We start from the raw sequence: 18012 nt of genomic DNA, 5'->3' as shown, positions 1-18012 counted from the left end.
GCTTGGGATCAAGGAAGGCAGTTCAACTCGCACCGTAGCCAGAGACCAATTGTGCACGTGGGGGTGGGGAGGGGGAGCTTTGCGAGTCTTTGTCCCTCAGTGGCGGGAAGGGGGTTGCTCAGCTCCCATTGCCCCAGACTCAGACGCTGAGCTAGAGGGATAGGGGGTGGGCGAAAGAGGGGGGACGGGGGGGCATTGTGGGTCGGCTAATTATCATCTCTCACAGGCCGGATCTTCATCTCCGTGAACTTGAGGGAATACTGCCAGCCCGTCCAGGAGGACCACTCCACTCCGTCGGCGTAGGAACTGTGGTGGCCCTTGAGGTACTGGCCGTTCAGGTTGGAGGTGTGGCAGTTGCGGTACCACCAGGCACCGTGGTAGAAGGCGGCACAGTTGTTCTCCGAGTGGTCGTTGTCCAGGTCCTTGGTGGTGAACTTCATGCCGCTGTGCTTCAGGAAGGAGTCTCCTGCAGGAGAAGCATGTGGGTCAGCAGGCGCTGTGGGCTGGGCTGCAGAGGTGGCCTCGTTTAGAGGAAGCCGTCCCTTCTCCAGAATGGCCCGAGTCACAGAGGACAGGAGGAGACGAACCCTGGGGCCTCCAGGTCAGCATCAGGAGGCTCCTGGCCTCCCAAACCGAGCGCCTCTCCTTCCTGTCCAGCGGGAATGAGCCAGCTCCATCAGGGCAGGGCCCCTCACACAAGGACCAATCGCCCGGAGCATCCGCTGCTTCTGGACTGGACTGGACCCTGCACCAGCTGATCTTGCACCCTGGTGGCCGTAATGCAAAGTCCACCCTTCTCTTCACCAAACTTTCCCACCATGTGTGGTTCTCAGTGACAGCCTGGCTTCCCTCTGCTGGCCTTGGGGCTTCAATTGGTGCCACACAGAGGCGGGTAGAGGCCTGTTCTCCCCTGCAGAGGAGGGCAGGACATGCTCCAATGGAGCCAAGCTCAGGGAGCCAAGGTTCAATCTGGGTGCCAGGAAGCACTTCCTGACAGTCAGGACCCCGAGGGTGTGGAATGGGCTTCCACGAGAGGTCGTTGAGGCCCCATCGGTGCAGGTGTTCAAGGACAGGCTGGACGTCCACATGGTGGGCATGTCGTGAGCGGAGCTGGCTGGAGCCGGGGGTCAGACTAGATGGCCCAGGAGACCCCTTCTGACTCGCTCTGTTTCTATGTTTCTATGTAACTGCTGATCCTGAGCCCTCCTCAAAATCTGTTCCCACAGGCCTTGACGGCACTTTGGTAGGAGGAGGATCCTCGGTCCCTGCTGAGACTTGGGAAGGGAAGGCCAACATTGAGCCCAAGGGGGACGAAAGGGGGACGGGGGCCCAGGGTGGATGAAACCGCCCTGCCAGAGAACCAGACCTTCGCCTCCATAGCGCATCTGCATCCTGCCAGGCCCGTGGGCACATGGATTCCTGGAGAGCTCACCAGATGACGGCCCACCCCCAGGTTGCATGTCTCCACTTAAGGTTCCCGACCCCTGAAGTGTGTGCCTCTGGAAGGCTGCCAACATTTCAGCATGCACTGGGCCGACAAATCCAAGAGTGTTTTGGTAAGGAGAGAGAAACAAGCAGCACAGTCAGTCTCAAATTACTTTTTAAGGGTCCTATCATTTAAATTGAAACAGTTCTGTTTTCCTGCCAGGAATACTGAAATATTTGTTCCTGAGTCAGATGCAGACTGCTGGCATTCACCTTCTTTCTCACAAATTGGACGTTCCGACTGAAATGTTCTTAACGTAGGGTGGAATGTCAATTTCTGACATGAAATTTCAATCCTGAGTGGATGTTTTGAAGTGGAAATTTGCCATTCTGACAGGCCAAATTATTTCAATGCTATTAGCATGGGTGCTGCTCTGGATATAATGTGCCTTTCCTTGTGCACAGAGCTAATGGTCCCCTTTCCCTTCCTTCGGCGCGATAGCACGGTGGAGGCAGGCTTGAAAAATCTGCCCTACATTTCCAAACACGCACACACAGCCCCCACCCACGATATACCTGCTGTCCCAGAATAGTCGGCAACGGCAACTGGGTAGCCGTCCTCCTCGGGGTCAACCGAAAACAAACCCACGGAAAAGGTTCCATAATGGGCAAAGGCCGTGCCGTTATCGAAGTCTTCCAGATCGATGCGCAGCTCGTAGTTGGCTTGTGTGGTCAGGGCGTGGATCCGCTTCAGCCCTAGCGTGGGAAACATAAGAACCCTTTTTGTGTTATGGCCCAGCAAGTGGGCCCAGCATCACAGTCTGGAATAAACAGCAGCCTCTTGCCGGGAAGCGTCCAAGCCAAACAAATCCCCAGTCTGCAGACTGGGCCACTCGCTGGCGACTGAGGCAACCCCGGTGGGACACAAAGGGGTGGAGACGGCCGGGATTCTGGACTGGTGCAATCCACTGACATTTCCCCCACACCCAACAAGTTGGATATGAGCAGCACCCCCTTGCCCACGTTCCCCAGCAACCAGAATACATAAGCATACTCTCTCCAGTGTTGGAGTTATATGACCATGAGGACTAGTAGCACTGGTAGCCTTCTTTTCCTCCATTTAAATCCATCCAGGTTGGTGGTTTGTGAATTCCACCCTGCATCGCATGAGGAAGGCCTTCCTTTTGTCTGCCTTTGTAGGTTCTAGGCTACAGATCTCCAGCAACATCTGTGCGTCAGACTTTCCCGTTCTTCCCTAGACTCAGGCTGCCTCACCTTTGCAGCAAGCCGTGGCCCGATCCTGCCATTCTGCTCATGTGATATGTGGAATCCTGCTTTTGTCCCAAATACACACCTCCCTCCCAAGCCAAGGGACTCCTACCTAACCAGTGTTCTCCAGTGAGCTTCCCAAATCCATCCCGGTAAGCTTCCCATCCACGGAAGAAATTCACAGAGCCGTCCTCGCGCCGCTGAAAGACCTGGAGAGACACAAATTGGCACCGAATGGATAAGCAGGAACGGCGGGGGGGGGGCACACAGCACGCTGCTTCATGGGAGTAATTCTCTCACTGCTTTATCCCTACCTCTGCTTTTGCTCGCTGCAGCTGTGATTTAGCCAGAAGAGCAACAGCACTGCTTACCAGGTACGAGGGGAAAACATACATTCCTTACAACCCTTTAAAGTGGCTAATTACAAAATCACTCCAAGGGGCTTAGTGCTGGGAACGCCGAAAGGGCTGCTTGTCACAAGGAGCGGGGGATCGAAGCGAGAGGCTGGCTCCGGGGTGATGCTGGAGGATGCGTGCTGTGAAGTGGAGGTCCCCAGCCCCTCACCTCTAGGGCAGCGGGAAAGGTTTGGCGGCTCTCCGTGGTGCTGAAGCCTCCCCGGCCCCTGGAGGGAGTTCAGCACGGGGACAGCGCCAGAGCCGGTGCCCAGACTCGCTCACTTTTGGTCTCTCTCCATCCCATGTCCTGCCAATTGGGCCAAGCCAACGTTGAAATGGACAGGGAAGAGGGGCAAGGAAAAGAAGGGGTCAGATTATAATGCATGCAGGCCTGCAGCGCCTGCACCAAGGGCGGATGTGACGGGCACCTGCCAAGGGCTCACGGCCCGAGGCCCTTGAACTCGCTGCTCTTCTTCCCCGCTGCAGCCTGTTGTTCCCAGGCCTCTTGCTTGGGCCCAGGCAATGCTGGTGGCAAGAGAGAGGAGAGGAGAGGCCATGCGCCCTCTGCCCCGTGGGGGCTCCGTGCAAACAAGCGAGTGGAGCCAGGATGCGGACGGGCAGGAGCAAGAGCAGCTGGTGGCCACGGTGCCGGGAGGACACACTCCCCGAGGGCCCCCAGCTGCTGGAGCCAGCCTGGGCCCACTGGACGGACGTTCAGATCCTAGTCCAGCTTAAGCTCACCATTACTTTGCCCTTCTGGCAAAAACCGGGGATTAACTCTTGCGAACCCACCCGTTGTAGGAAGCGGAGAGCAAGCTGGTGAGGAGTGGGCATGCTTCTGCATTTGTCTCCTTCCTAATATTGGGCCTTAGACCTGGGTGGGTCCCTGGAGAGGCTCTAGCCCATCCCCTGGGAACTTCAGGGTGAGACGCAGCTACACAGAGGAGTGGTGACTCCAAGCTCGTTCCCCTGCTTTCCCATCGCTTCTGAGAGGTTCTCCAGGTCCCATGTTGGTGAACAGATGTTGGGCATGGAGTTGAGTACCACAGGTAAGCTCAGGAGCCCCACTGGCTTAGCAGTCACCAGTTTCCCCATCACACCTGTCTTAAAATAGTCCCATAATGTGGGGGTCAGTATGACTACCTCCATGTTGCTAGAAGGGGTTCCCCTCCTTCCCCTTTGCAGCTTTTCTTCTGGGCTCCCTAGGAGCAATCCATGGCAGTGATATGAATGCATTTTGGGAATGGAGTTCCACCATAGCCATGAGCGAGCTCAGAAGAAAAGCTGCCATGGATCAGGAGCCCCACCAACACAGGGGGCATCTTCTCCCCTGCAATTTCAACCTCCCCGATGGATGCCGCCCACCCCTTACTTAAGCTTGCAAAGCCCCTCCTTTTACCCTGTTGGGCAGCTGTTGGCGCAAGCTTCTCTGAACGCCTCTGCCTGCTTGCCACAGCAATGCTTCCATTCTGTCCCGCTCTTTGGAGCCACACAGAACGAGTCAGCTCTCTCATTTGCAGGATGGGCGTCCAGATAATGAGAGACCGGATGCGCATCTTCCCTTCATTTCCTTCTGGTTCAACCCAGGCGCATGGCCTCCGATCCACAGATGGAGGTTCATCTTCAGGAGCAGTATTTTTCACTTGGGATAGAACTGAACTATGCCAATACATCCTGGGCTTCCAACAGCACTTCAGTCCACTCAGGCAGCCGTTAATTCTACCAGTGAGCATGTGCTGAGTGCAAAGCTCGGAAGTGCAGCTGCACGAAGTGACGAAGTGACGTGTTGTTCTTACATCTTGAGAAAGGGAGGGAATGGTCTTCTCTCGCTTCCCCGGTGCACTTTCCCTGTCTTTCCAATTTTCCTCCTGTGCATTGCACAGAACGTCTCCCCAAGCTTTTTGTGCCGCTATGGGTAGACCTTCCTGGAAAGATTTGGACAATTTCATGCTGCATAAACTGTGCATGATTACATTATTGCAGTGCTTGGAAGGTGAGGGCCACGGTAGATGCTTTTACTTCGCCCTCTTGATATACCTCCATCACACTTCCTCGGTCCTCTTTGGGGGCAGCCGGAAAAGCACTCACGCACAATCCCCCCCCCCCCGTATGTTTGGGGCTTATGTGTTACGCTGGAACTGGGAGAAGCAGGAAGAGGCGGCAGCACAAACGGAGAGATTGCCACCCCCTGCAAAAAAGAGGACTCTGTGTTATACAACAGTATCTGTGCATTTCTACAGGGAAGTGACAGACCTGCTGATTCTCTCACACCCCAAGAATTTTGCCATGCAAATGGCCCCCACTGGTTGAGAGCTTCCAGGGAACCCTGAAAAAAGTGGAAGCCGTGTTTCTGGAAGGACAGAGATCTGTGACGTGCATGTCACACTGCTCATCTTTCCCGCCTCTTCCCAGAAACACCAGTTCCCGCTTGTTTTGGGGCTTCTCCTGGAAAGGGTGGAATCCCCCTTGCGTGACAGAGGGGTCCCACTTCTGCAACGGAACTGGCAGGACCCTCTAGCTAGAGGGAATCGGGGAAGTGGAAAGGCAGCGGGCATGGCCTATCATGCCAATGCAAAAACTATCATTCGCATTGCCTGCATTATCAGGTGGCCAAGTGTCCTCCTCTGCAGAGGACAGTCCTCTGCACTGGAGGGCTGGCAGCCTCTGTGCAAAGCTTCTCCTCTGCTTGAGATGGCTAATGTCTGGTGTGTAGTCAAAGAGGCACAAGAGCGGAAAGCAGGAGCGAGGAGGGCCACGGGGGGGGGGGGGTCAGGGGTAGTTGATGTGCTTCATTCAGAGTGAGCACCAGGAAAACAGACTGAAGTACGTAGGCCCAGAAGAAGTTGGCCAGTTTCTTCCAATGACCAGCCTGGTCCCATATTTCTACTTCAATGTTAATTATTCTTTCCGAATTTGCACCTTTATAATTAAGTATTAGATCCCACCAAGGCAGCTTACATAAACCTCCTGCTTTCCATTTTCTTCTCACAACAACCCTGTGAGGTAGCTTAGGCTGAGAGTCAGAGTCTGGCCCGAAGTCACCCAGCGAACTTCATGGCCAAGGGGGAACTGCAGCCTGGGCCTTTGGAATCCCAGTCCATCTCTCTGGCCTCTACGCCACACGCGTCTCTCTCACCTGCGTCTAAATACTCAAACGCAAATGACATGCAAGCTGGCGTCTCATCCGCTGGGGAGACGCCATTCTCTCTTTCTGGTCCACACACAAGGGTCCAGCATGGCTCAAAGGATTCTACTCTGGCAGCATCCACGCCGGAAGAAGTCGCACGCTCCCGCTGATCCATGCGGTACTTACCTTCCAGAATTAGAGACTTAATTCTGATCCGAGCATTGAGCATTTGAGAAGCTGGTGTTAAGCCCCTTTCGAAGGGCTTTCTGCCTGAATTGGTTGGTGGCAGAGGACGCTTTCTGCTGGAACACGGCCCAAAGCTGATTGCCATGGAAGCTCTGGGTTTTATTGGCTCCCACATCCGTGCACCACGGACAGGGCGGGGAGGCATTAATGCAGCTCCTTCATTAATCTGCTTTGACCTCAGGCTGCAAAGTAGGCCACTTGGTGCTGGCGGAGAAGAGGCTGGGGGACTCGAGTGAAGGCGAGAGCCTTTCCCCACCCTGCCCCCAACACCTCCACATAAATGCCTGATTACACACACGTCTGGGGAGATTAGCTGCACACACGGCCTGGCTGAGAAACTCCTCTTGCCTATAATCCCTTTGCGGTGATGCAGGCAGGCATCCCGAAGACTGCAGAGCGGCACACTGAGTGGCGCCTTAATGCTGCAGGTGTGGCCGGCCATTTCCAAGTGAATTCTTGTGTACGCAGTCATGAGGACTAGAAACCAGAGCCGCAAACCCCTTTTACTTTGCGGCCAGTTTGCCACAAGGCAGTCTAACAGGGTCACCATTTCTGGTTGTTGCCAAAATGTTCCAAGCAGATTTTGGCCACCTGTGGGGGAGGAACACACAGCACCAGCCGTTACAGCATCTGCATCCCCGTGGGGACGGTTTTATTGCTAGAAGGGTTTGCAATGACAGGAATGAGGACCCAGAACCTCCTGTATACCAGTCCTGGTTCAGACAATGAAATAATATTTCAGAAAAGGCGGCCTATTTGTGATTTCCAAGCCAGTGGCTCTCCAAGCAGGCCAGATTCTGTTGAGCTCTGGGCAAACTTTGCTGCAAAATTTGGTGCAGGGAGGTGAGGTGTGATGCTTAAGTCCTACCCAAAAGATTCAGGGTCCAGGAGCAACAGCTGCAAGCCAGCAAGCCAGCAAGCACAAATGCATACGTGCTAATTTACTTCTGAAGTCTCTCTCTCTCTCTCTCTCTCTCTCTCTCTCTCTCGCTCTCGCTCTCGCTCTCGCTCTCGCTCTCTCTCGCTCTCTCTCGCTCTCGCTCTCTCTCGCTCTCGCTCTCGCTCTCGCTCTCTCTCTGTGTGTGTGTGTGTGTGTGTGTGTGTGTGTGTGTGTGTTTATAGGCCCCCATCCCCTAAGGATACCCCTATTAGGGAAAAGGCGTGTGTGGCCAAGGGAGAGACAGGTGCTGGACTCCACAAAAAGAGAAAAACCTCAGGCAGAAAGACACAAATGGCAGCAGCAGGAGAGAGGACATGTAAGCCAAAAGCTCTTCTTTGTCAGGCTGCATGTGAGTGAGGACTTTCTTGACCAGGAGCATAGCTTCATTTTAATCATCTTTTAAATAATACTTTGCCTCTGTGAATCATGGCAAACCAATGTGGCTTCTAGATCGAGAGATGTATTACTGCCACTCTATACGACTCTGGTGTGCCTGCAGCTGGAGTATTGTGCTCAGTGCTGGGCCCCTCGTTACAGGAAGGATATAGCCGGGTTGGAGTCAGTGCAGCGTAGGGCCACAAGGTTGGTGGCCGGTTTGCAGGGGAAGCCGTATGAGGCGAGACTGAGGGAACTGGGTCTCTTCAGCCTGGAGAAGAGGAGACTCAGAGGGGATCTGTTGGCGACATGCAGGTATGTGAGGGGGCGTCACACGGAGGTGGGCAGAGACCTGTTCTCCCCTGCAGAGGAAGGCAGGACGCACTCCAGCGGAGCCAAGCTCAGGGAACCAAGGTTGCATTTAGATGCCAGGAAGCACTTCCTGACAGTCAGGACCCCGAGGGTGTGGAATGGGCTTCCATGAGAGGTGGTTGAGGCCCCATCGGTGCGGGTGTTCAAGGATAGGCTGGATGTCCACATGGTGGGCATGTCGTGAGCGGAGCCGGCTGGAGCCGGGGGTCAGACTAGATGGCCCGGGAGACCCCTTCTGACTCGCGCTGTTTCTATTTTTCTATGTCTCTGTGCTTCCTGCTTCTTTTCCTGCTTGATCTCACTTGGCATCCCCCAATTCCTAGCTGTGACCCTTCAAACTAGGCTGCCACTTGTGGACACCAAGCACCAGAGTATTGATCAAGTGACATGGATTCCATTTGGGTGAGAGTTTTTAATGTACTCTCAGCTTTTAGCCATCCATGGATTTCATCTGTATACAATCTTTTGCAGTTTTAATCAGGCAATATCCTTTCTCGTCAAAACGGATGTAACAGCAAATCAATCTAATATATTCGTATCTGGGTTTATTTCAGAGATCTGTGTATTCTGGTGTGTGGACCAAAATAAACAGATTGATTGATGACTGATTGATCAGTTTTGGCATTGTTGTTGTTGTGACAATCAAAGCAGAAGGCAGCTGGGACCAGAGCCAACGTTTCATACAAAGGAATGGAAAGGAGCTGATTTTTTGCACATGATTTGGTGCTGGACTGATCAATTTCTGGTCTCCCAAAACTGATGCCCCCTTCGAGTCTTGTTCCACCCATGCCCTGCCCCTTATGGTCATCCCAACACAGGGTGGCCTTGTGTCCTACTTTACTGAACACAGTCCTCAACCGGAAGGGCTGCCCTGCATGTTTGGCTTCAGGACAGAGAACGCTAAGGCGAGAAAGGACCACCTGCCTTGCCCCTGCCCAGCCACCGTCCAGCCCTGGCAAACCACGGCGATGGGGTGCGACCTTTCCCCACCTAACTATTATTTCTGATGTGTGCCTGTCTCGACATTAGCACAGGCAAACCTTGCAGATCAGCTTCTTGGTGGTGTGTTCCTTCTTCTCTGGTGCCGTGTAAGTGGCCGCTTTATAATGTGGGTCCGAAGCCCTCCAGGTGCAGCCAACCTGGGTGGCTACTTTCCCTCCCTGCCCTGTTTCACGCCGCTTTCGAGCTCGCTTTCTGGGATGGCACCCGCAGGAGCCGAGAGGGGCTGCTGACAGGGCTGCCGAAGCTTTGGGCTGGCGGCACGTCACTTCGATGCCGGACCATTTCCTTGTCCAAGCCAGGAGGGTCCTACTGACTGCGTCAGCTTTAAATAGAGGCATCCGTAATGGAGTTATCCTCTCCCACCACCATGACACCACCCACCACTTTGCCGGTGCCGGGCCCCACTTGGAGACGGAGGAAAGAAGAGACCTGCTATTTCGGTGGCTGCTTGTACCCCTTTTCTGCGTCTCACGGATCCGGGAGCCAGCGTGGTGAGGCAGAGGCTGTGTTGGACTGGGACCTGGGAGAGCTCGGTCCCAGACCCTGCTCAGCTTGGAAGCTCCCTGGGTGAATTGGAGCCAGGCCCTGACTCTCCGCTGCGCCAATGAGTGGAATGGAGGGGGAGGAGGGTATCAGGCTCCTGGGGTTCTTGGCAAGAGGAGGAAAGGTGGGACCATGAAATAAAAAAACATAGGCTTGCTTCTCCAGTTCCTACAGGACACAACTAGGCCAATGCAGCCCCTTTTCCTCATAAAACCCTTTTCATCAGGAAAAGTGTTGGTCTTGGGAGATCCAAGAGCTGACTTCCCCACTCGGCCATGACGTTTGCACCAGTCTCTGCCTCTCGGTCTGTCCTTCCTCACAGGGTTGTAGAGAAGACAAAAAGGGGGAACAATATCAGCTGCTCAGTCCCAGACTGCATAGTTTGTGCTGTGTGGAGAAGCCCTTCCTTTGATCTGCCCCAAATCTCCCACTACTTAGGATAACATCCATGGACTGGAGAACTAGGCAAGAAGCTGGAAAACGTCTCTCTCCACACCACCGCCCCGTTCACGGACTCCACACCAAGCAGAACTTGGCTTGCTTCTCCCAGGACATGGTTCCTCTAGCTTTTCTCCAAGTCGAACCATCCCTGGCACTGCAAGCTCACATGCTCCAGTGCCTTGACCATCTTGTCCTTAAATACCCTGTTCATGCTTATACTGCCCAAGAGTTGAAGCTCTCTCTCTAGTTCACAGCAATTACCATTTTCTGCTCCCTTCCCTCCTCTGCAAAATGCATTTTTGGGTGATGTGTCCAGGACAGCGCACAATATTTGAAATGCGTTCCCATAATACATTTGTATAAGGTCACATATAAGGTCCATATTAAATTGCCAGCTGTCTTTTCAATTCCTCTCCTATTTATGCCCAAGCTGGAATTTGTTTTTCTCATAGCAGCTGTACTCTGGGGCATCGTTTTCACTAAAACTCCACCATCTCTTTCTTGGTCAGCCACTGCTCACTCAGATCCCATCAGCTTATAACCGAAATTGGGCTTTTCTGCCCCAGAAGGTATCACTTTACACTTGTTTACCCAGAACTGCCTTTGGCACCTGTTCAGCCCGTTTGGAGAAATTTCAACCCTATTTGGAGCATTTCTCTCTTTGTTTAAACCACCCTAAGTAATTTGGACAAACCTGGCCTTGTCACTCCTAATGCCAGATAATTTATGGGCAAGTTCCAAAACTCTGATCCCAGTAGAGACCCCCACGGAGCCCCACTGCTGACATCCAATTTGCTTCACTTGAGTGCACAGAAAAGCAGCAAGCTAGCAAAGAGTTGGGGTGAATTTCCATCCTCAGCCTGCCATGAGTTTGCTGCCCACCTGACCTTGCGATGAGGAAATTATATGACCTCACCTGAAAAGATTTATGGAGCAAGAGAAGCAATCTAACCCACATCCTGCTTCCCAGTAGACTTTTAGGATCTGCTGAGGGGGCAAAGTGGATCCCATAAAAAACACACGGTGCATTCAGATTGAAAGCAACATCCTGACGGTTGAATTAATGATCCTGGAGCAGGCAGGAATTTTAAGGGGAAGAGAAATTGCCAACATTTAATGAAGCCTTTTCAGAAGTTACACCTGTCCGACATGGAAAGCCCTTCTGCACATTTCAGAATGGCCACTTTTCTTCCGTACTTGTGTTCAGTTTTCAGCAGTTTGTGTATGTCCTTTTTATAGGTAAATCACTTGGAGGTGTGGGGCGGGGGGGCAGGAAGAGCGAGGGTGGCCTCAGGTAGGACCCTCACCTTGCACAAAAAATGCGATACCTGCCCTTCCTTTCAGAATTTGATTTTGAGTGTGCGTGGGCTTTTTTGCTCTGTTTAAATTAAGGGAAGGAAATGAGCTCTTGTTCAGCCCTGAGCATCTCGAAAGAGATGATCTCAGAAGGAATATAAGAGCTTTCTTCTTTCGTTTCTGACTTTGCAAAGTATGTTTAGTGCGATGGCAAACCTCCACCAGTGCCACAGATTATGGGGCTGGGCTGTCGTCCCTCGTGGGCAGTGGTCACACCCTCCCAGAGAGAAGGTGAACTCCGTTTCTAGATCTTGCTCCTGGGCCCATCACACCAGTTGGTTTCTTTGTTTCATTCACAGAATTATTGGCACCGTGTGCTTCTAAGGAGCTGGGATGGGGTCTTCCTGACCTTTCCAAAAAAGAGGCCTAGGCCATAGCTGCCTGTGCGGGCATTTTTTCCTACTGAGAAGAGTGTCTTCATAGGCAGCAGCTTTAAGGCCAGGGAACCCGGATTAGTGGGCAGAGCAGGCAGGATGCCAACTCTGGCAGTCCGAAGGAGGGCACAAGGTAACGGCATTGGTTTAGGCCCTCCCCTCCTTCAGAAGGACCCCAGAGTGGGGCTGGCGCAGGCCTCCAGGGTGACGAACACCACCAAGGGGTCCCATGCCAGTCGGCATGGGCTCTGAAGTCTGTAAGGAGCCCTTTCTCCAAAGGAGGACCTCAGATTCCAGGGAGAGCATTCCCTGGAAGAGTCACAGCGGGGTGCCAGTGCCTGAAGATGCTCCGTCGTCCACGGGGATCGGGCACAGCACAGACCCTCACCGCCCTGGTCACCGATTCCGGCAAGCATCCCTGGGCAGTGGGGCAGATGGTCCCCTAGAATCTGGGCCCCCCAGTGAAAGTTTCGGGTCCCCAGCCCTAGTAAGCCTTCCCCTGACATGGGTGCGGGGCAGTCCTCTTTTGGCATTTATTTATATTGCAATTTATATCCTGCCTTTTTCCTACAAAGGGCTTACATCATCTCTCCTCCTCCATCTTATCCCCACAACAACAACCCTGTGAGGTAGGCTGGGCTAAGAGTCTGTGACTGGCCCAAAGTCACCCAGTGGGCTCCATGGCTGAGCAGGGACTTGAACCCAGATCCTCTGAGTCCCAGTCCCATGCTCTTAACCAAAATGGCTCCCAATCAATGCTTAATCACTTAATCAATGCTTTGTCAACAAGTGTGACCACATCCAAAAAAAGTGCATTTTTCTATCATTACTCAGCTACATTCCACCTAGAACTTCTTACACCTAGAACATTTCCCTGCACGCCATCGCTTCTGTGCTCGAGGAGCGATGGGGGGCTTGGAGCCCTGGCTTAGGGGTCAGGTGCCCTTTGCTCCCAGGGAGCTGTGCTGAGTCTGCCTGCCCTCCGCGGGCAGAGCCAAAAGCCTCGGAGCTGGCCTCTGCCTTGCATAAGGCCGGGCAAGAGGATTACCCCAACAGCCTGGAGATCTGGGCTTCCTGGCTGGCCTTCTCCAGCTTGCCCTGCATTGCAGCCAGAAACGGGCGCGAGGCCTCGTGCGGCCTGGCCTGGCCTGGCCTGGCCGGTGAGGGATTCCCTCGGCTCTCCTGCCCGGCTCTGCCCCTCTGGGGAAAGGTTTGCTCTCAGACACCAGAGTGGTGCCTGGGAAAATGCCCAAACAGCCAGGCATGAAACAGGTGCAGCTTTTTCCAGCCTGGAGATGCCAGGGCGTGGGAAGCCGCGCCTGAGGAATGCTTAGCCTGTCACTTTTGTTTATTGCAACATTTATTTTTAATTTTATCATATATAAAAATTCATTGTGTTTATTATTATCATCATCATCATCAATAATAATAATAATATAAGAACAATGATGAAGGTGTATGTTTATATATTATTAATAAATATGTACTATAGACTATATACTATATACGAGGGGTCTTCTAACAGTTTGCACTTTTTAAAACTCTTATTTATTAAAAATTTCAAAAACAAATTACCTCACTTTTCTACATAGTCACCTTCCCCTGTGATGCATTTTCCCCAGTGTTGTACCAACTTTTTAATGCCATCAGCAAAAATATTTATAAAAATATTTATACAATATAAAAGTGTGTAAACCTTTTGAAGACCCCTCATATTATTAGCAGTATTTGTACCTTCTTGTTAGAACGAATCACAGAGTAGTGTACAAATAGCATAGAAACAGAGTGAGTCAGAAGGGGCCTCCCGGGCCATCTAGTCTGACCCCCCGGCTCCAGCTGGCTCTGCTCATGACATGCCCACCATGTGGACGTCTAGGCTATCCTTGAACACCCGCACCGATGGGGCCTCAACCACCTCTCGTGGAAGCCCATTCCACACCCTCGGGGTCCTGACTGTCAGGAAGTACTGGTAAAAAACAGACTGCCCACCCCTCAAAAAGAAACCCCCGTGCACGACGGCTTCAAGGAACATGTGTGCACTGTGTGTTCTCTTGGACAAGCAGCCTGGTTTGAGCCGCCAGACCTATCAAGCACACGGCCGCTGAAACAGTCACGCATCGCCACTCGCCTGCTTGCCACTGTCTCATTCCAGATTCCCGGACCGATTTCCTTGGCCGACTGACTCAGCCTCTCTAAACCATGGAGGAAATGTGTGGAACTGCGGGGAAAGTTGTGCCAATCTCGATCTGCACCAAGTTCCTGCTTTGTGGTGAGCTAGTAATGATTTCCTGGCAATCTCAAATATCCGTGGCGTACCCTGGCCTTGCGGTTGTGTGGAGAAGGAGGGAGAGCATCCCTGGAGGCGCTCGAGTGCATTATTTCCCTCCACACACGCAGAGCTGCTTCCGGTGCTGTTCTTGATCAACACCATTCCAGTGGCCCTTTATCTGAAGCCAGACCTGGCTGGGAAAGCCCTTTGAAGAGCAGACACCCGAAAACAGAGGGGCGTCCTCTGCAAAAGAGGACACATGGCCACCCCAGGGCTCTCCATTCGAGGCACCGAAAGCGAGAAGGCTTCCGAAGCAGCGCATCTTGACCCAAGTGGAGATGTGGCTGTAAGGGAAGGAAGAGGGACGGCTCCGAAGCGGCAGTCCCTCCACCCGCTCTTTACTTCCAAGGCTCGATTGAGCCCCCAAGCAATTGGTTCTGGCAGGCCTTCTTGTTCTAGACCGGTGTCTGTAATAGAAAGCAGCCAGATCGGCTTGAGCCAGAGAGGGAGGCGGCATCACTCGCGCTCACCGTCCCTCCGCAAAAAGGCACCGCGGCAAATCTTACGACATGACGTTTTGTCAGGGATCTGGATGGGAGAAGCCGCTGCGAGATGGGGCCACCGGCCTGGCCTCGCCGTGGTAGCCTCACACCCCTTCCCCGTCAAACACAGCCCATCTGCCAAGCTGTCACCAGCTCTCCGCCACCTCCTCGCCTTGCTGCGCCTCTCCCAAGCTTCCCGGGCGCCCCCTTTCACCCCAGCCATCTTGTAATGAAGCCCTCTGCCTTCTCTTTTATTTTCCTTCTTAGACACTTGGAGACGGGAGGCCATCCCCCGCCAAATGCAGATTTGCAATGGCCACCACACTTTATGTATTTATCGATTTCGTTAAAGCATTCGTATCCCGTCCTACTCGAGAAAAACATCCCAGGACGGCTTACAATATTATAACAATCAAAACAGCAGCACATAGCAAGAATTATAACAATTAGTAACAGCAAATGACCACCGTAAACAGCCAAACGATATCATCATAAATCAAAATCAACAACAGAAGCAAAAGCAAAAATAAAAACCAAAACAATAACCAAAAATAAAAAAAAGACTGTGGGTATTTAAACAGAGTAAAATTTCTAATTCTTAAAATGACAGGAAAATAAAAAGGTTTTCACCTGGCGCCGAAAAGTGTATAAAGTTGGCGCTAGGCGAACCTCTCTGGGGAGCGCATTCCAGAGTCTGCAACCGATTTTCAGCACTCGAGAAGGAATCTCAGAGCTTCCTTATGCATGTGCATCCTGCTTTGCCCTCTGCACATGGGCAGGAACAGTGCAGCCACGTGCTCCCTGGAAACGGCCCGGAGCATCATTTGCTGCAAAAGGCAACAGCCAGACTGCGAACCGGTGCACGGACTCGGAGCCAAATCTTGCCCATCCACAAAGTCCTGCTCTGGTTGCTGCTCACTCTCTGAGCATAGGACAAGGTGGTGAGCCTGACCTTTCACGCCGTCGACAGCAAGGGAGCCCCGCAATGGCTCCAAACCGGCCTGAGTGATGCCTGCAGCGAGAGAGGGTGACATTTAAGCCGGCCCTGCTACGCCGAGGCTTAAAGGGGTCCCTCCCCGCCCCTCCCTCCTGTGGCGGCTGAACGAGCGCTCTAGAAATGCTCTCCAAAGCCTCCGAAAGGGAGGAACTGTGGTGGGCATGTGGGGGCGGGCGGAAGCCCCCAGAGCCACATGGGGCCTTCCACGAGCAGGGAATCCCCTCTCTTGCAAAGGAAAGCCTTTGATTTCAGGGGCAAAAATAGGCAGAGGGTCAAGGGGGCAAAGGGGGAAAGACAGTAAGCCCAAGCGCCACTTTTCCAAGCGGAGCCAATGCAGCCACGATCCTCAGTGCCCCAGACCTGCCTTTCAGTGTGAGGCTGATCGTCTTCCACAGATCTGGGGCTCCAAACGCAAGACTCGGGGCTCCCCGCTTGGTGGGGCTTCTCTTGACACTGCCTGTGTTAATCAGCAAATGGACATAGTGCTACGAAGATGCCAACAGTTGAGGCTGTGGCTTTTAAATCCAGCTTTTTGCTAGGCAGGAAACCGCCTTCTGTTGAAGAGATGCTATATGAAATCGTCGAGATATATGTGGCAAAAAGGCCGTTGAGCACAAAAAAAGCAATTAAAAATTAATCATACTGCTAAAACGACATGGACGAGGGATGTTATAGTGAATCTGGGGGAAATAATGCATGCTATTGCATTCCTTAATGTGTTACTTTACGGCTTGTATCAGCATGGAGGGATGGGAAACGGGGCCAGCACGGTGGTTGCCCCCAGGTTTTATTAATCTGTAGCGATCCTTTCACACTTATTATTTGTGCCAGTTTAAAAAAATGCTTTCTTTGAGAGCTGATGAAGTAAAGCTGGAAAAAGGAATGGCTGAGCTGCAAACCCACACTGCCTCTGGAAGAAATATGCTTTATTTATTTAGTTTTGGAGGGTGTAGCACAGGATCAGATCTTAAATCAATGTGGCTCCCAAGTTTTCCTTGTGCTTTTTCTGTCCTTATCAGGCAGGACAAAACCCAACTTTATTTTGGAAAGAACAGATGCAGCATGAAATCTCCACAGACGTGCATCGCTACAACTCTGCTTACTTAGAGGTGTGGTTGATTTAGCTATTTAATTGTGTTTATTCACACAAACACCCACTTCCTACAAGAAAAGAGCACCCAAGGAAGCTTGCCATCATAATTAAAAGAAAAAGAAATATTAATGGCACAACCCTACAATCCCCCTTTCCTCTGCCTAAACTTTATTTATTTATTTACTTAGTTATAAAATTTGTATGCCGTCCAATTACTTGTGTCTCTGGATGGCTTACAAGATAGATAAATTGACAATCCAATCTGGCTGCAAATTAATAAAATACAATAAAGTTCAGTATTAAAACATATTAAAATATTGATTAAATAAAAAGGTCTTGACCTGGTGCTGAAAAACATATAATGATGGCACCAGGCAGACCTCTCTGGGGAGCAGGTTCCATAGTCGGGGCGCCACTGCAGAGAAGGCCTTCCTGCGGGCACTCTGTCTCCTAAAGTCTTTCACTTGTGTTGGTTTGCATCTTGAAACAACCATACTTGCATTTAATCACAACCAGCAGAATAAAAATATTCAGCCCAATGGAGTTCAGAGGGCTGAATGCTCCGAAAAGCGTGTGGGCTGAGAAAGCACTCATTTTCCTTTGCTGTCAATGGACACCCAGGAGCACCCATCCGGGCCTCCAGGAATGCCCCCTCCCCCGAGTGGATGCCCATAGAGCAAGCCCGGTGCACTCCGACCAGGCTAGACTCACACATGGTGGGCATGTCATGAGCGGAGCCGGCTGGAGCCGGGGTCAGACTAGATGGCCCGAGAGACCCCTTCTGACTCGCTCTGTTTCTCTGTTTCTTGTGTCAGTGGGGACCAGTCCCTGACTCAGCCTAACCCCACTCACAGGGTTGTTGTGAGGGTAAGATGGAGAGAAAAATAGGACAGGACCGGGAGCTCATGAATCCAGGAAGAAACCCATCATGGGCTGCTCCCACCTTTGGGTTGTTGCGTGATGCAAACCTGGACCGATTCCCATGGGTGGAGTGTTTGCAGGCACAACACCCCCGGCAATCCAACACTCGTTTTGCCACCGCAGCAGCTTGACGAGACCCGAGGGAGGCATCCAGAGCACCTCCTCTTTAAAGCAACTTTCCGACTCGACTCTGCTGGCTCTCACTAACATTTTACCTATCAGCCGTCACCATTTCCTTGCTCAGTGCCTGCATCTCACTCTTCCGGCATCTCTTCGCGCCTGCTGGAGCTTTTCCACAGACATTGCAGACGCGCTCCGGCCCCCG

At 52.3% G+C, this 18012-nt stretch overlaps 1 protein-coding gene across 1 annotated transcript in view; it reads right to left on the bottom strand.

The window, feature by feature from the left end:
• Positions 1–206: 206 nt before the first annotated feature.
• The window catches only part of FIBCD1 (fibrinogen C domain containing 1), a 32099-nt gene continuing 14293 nt past the window's right edge, over positions 207–18012 (bottom strand). The window contains exons 5-7 of the mRNA XM_044440022.1: positions 2807–2903; positions 2002–2181; positions 207–466 (exon numbers count right to left, since the gene is read on the bottom strand). Coding sequence (XP_044295957.1) covers positions 207–466; positions 2002–2181; positions 2807–2903 — 537 coding nt within the window. The remainder of the gene's footprint in view (positions 467–2001; positions 2182–2806; positions 2904–18012) is intronic.

The sequence above is a fragment of the Varanus komodoensis genome, unplaced genomic scaffold (genome assembly GCF_004798865.1).
Source record: "Varanus komodoensis strain SLA01 unplaced genomic scaffold, ASM479886v1 scaffold36, whole genome shotgun sequence".
NCBI classification, from domain to species: Eukaryota; Metazoa; Chordata; class Lepidosauria; order Squamata; family Varanidae; genus Varanus; species Varanus komodoensis.
This window is presented reverse-complemented; position numbering and strand designations above follow the sequence as displayed.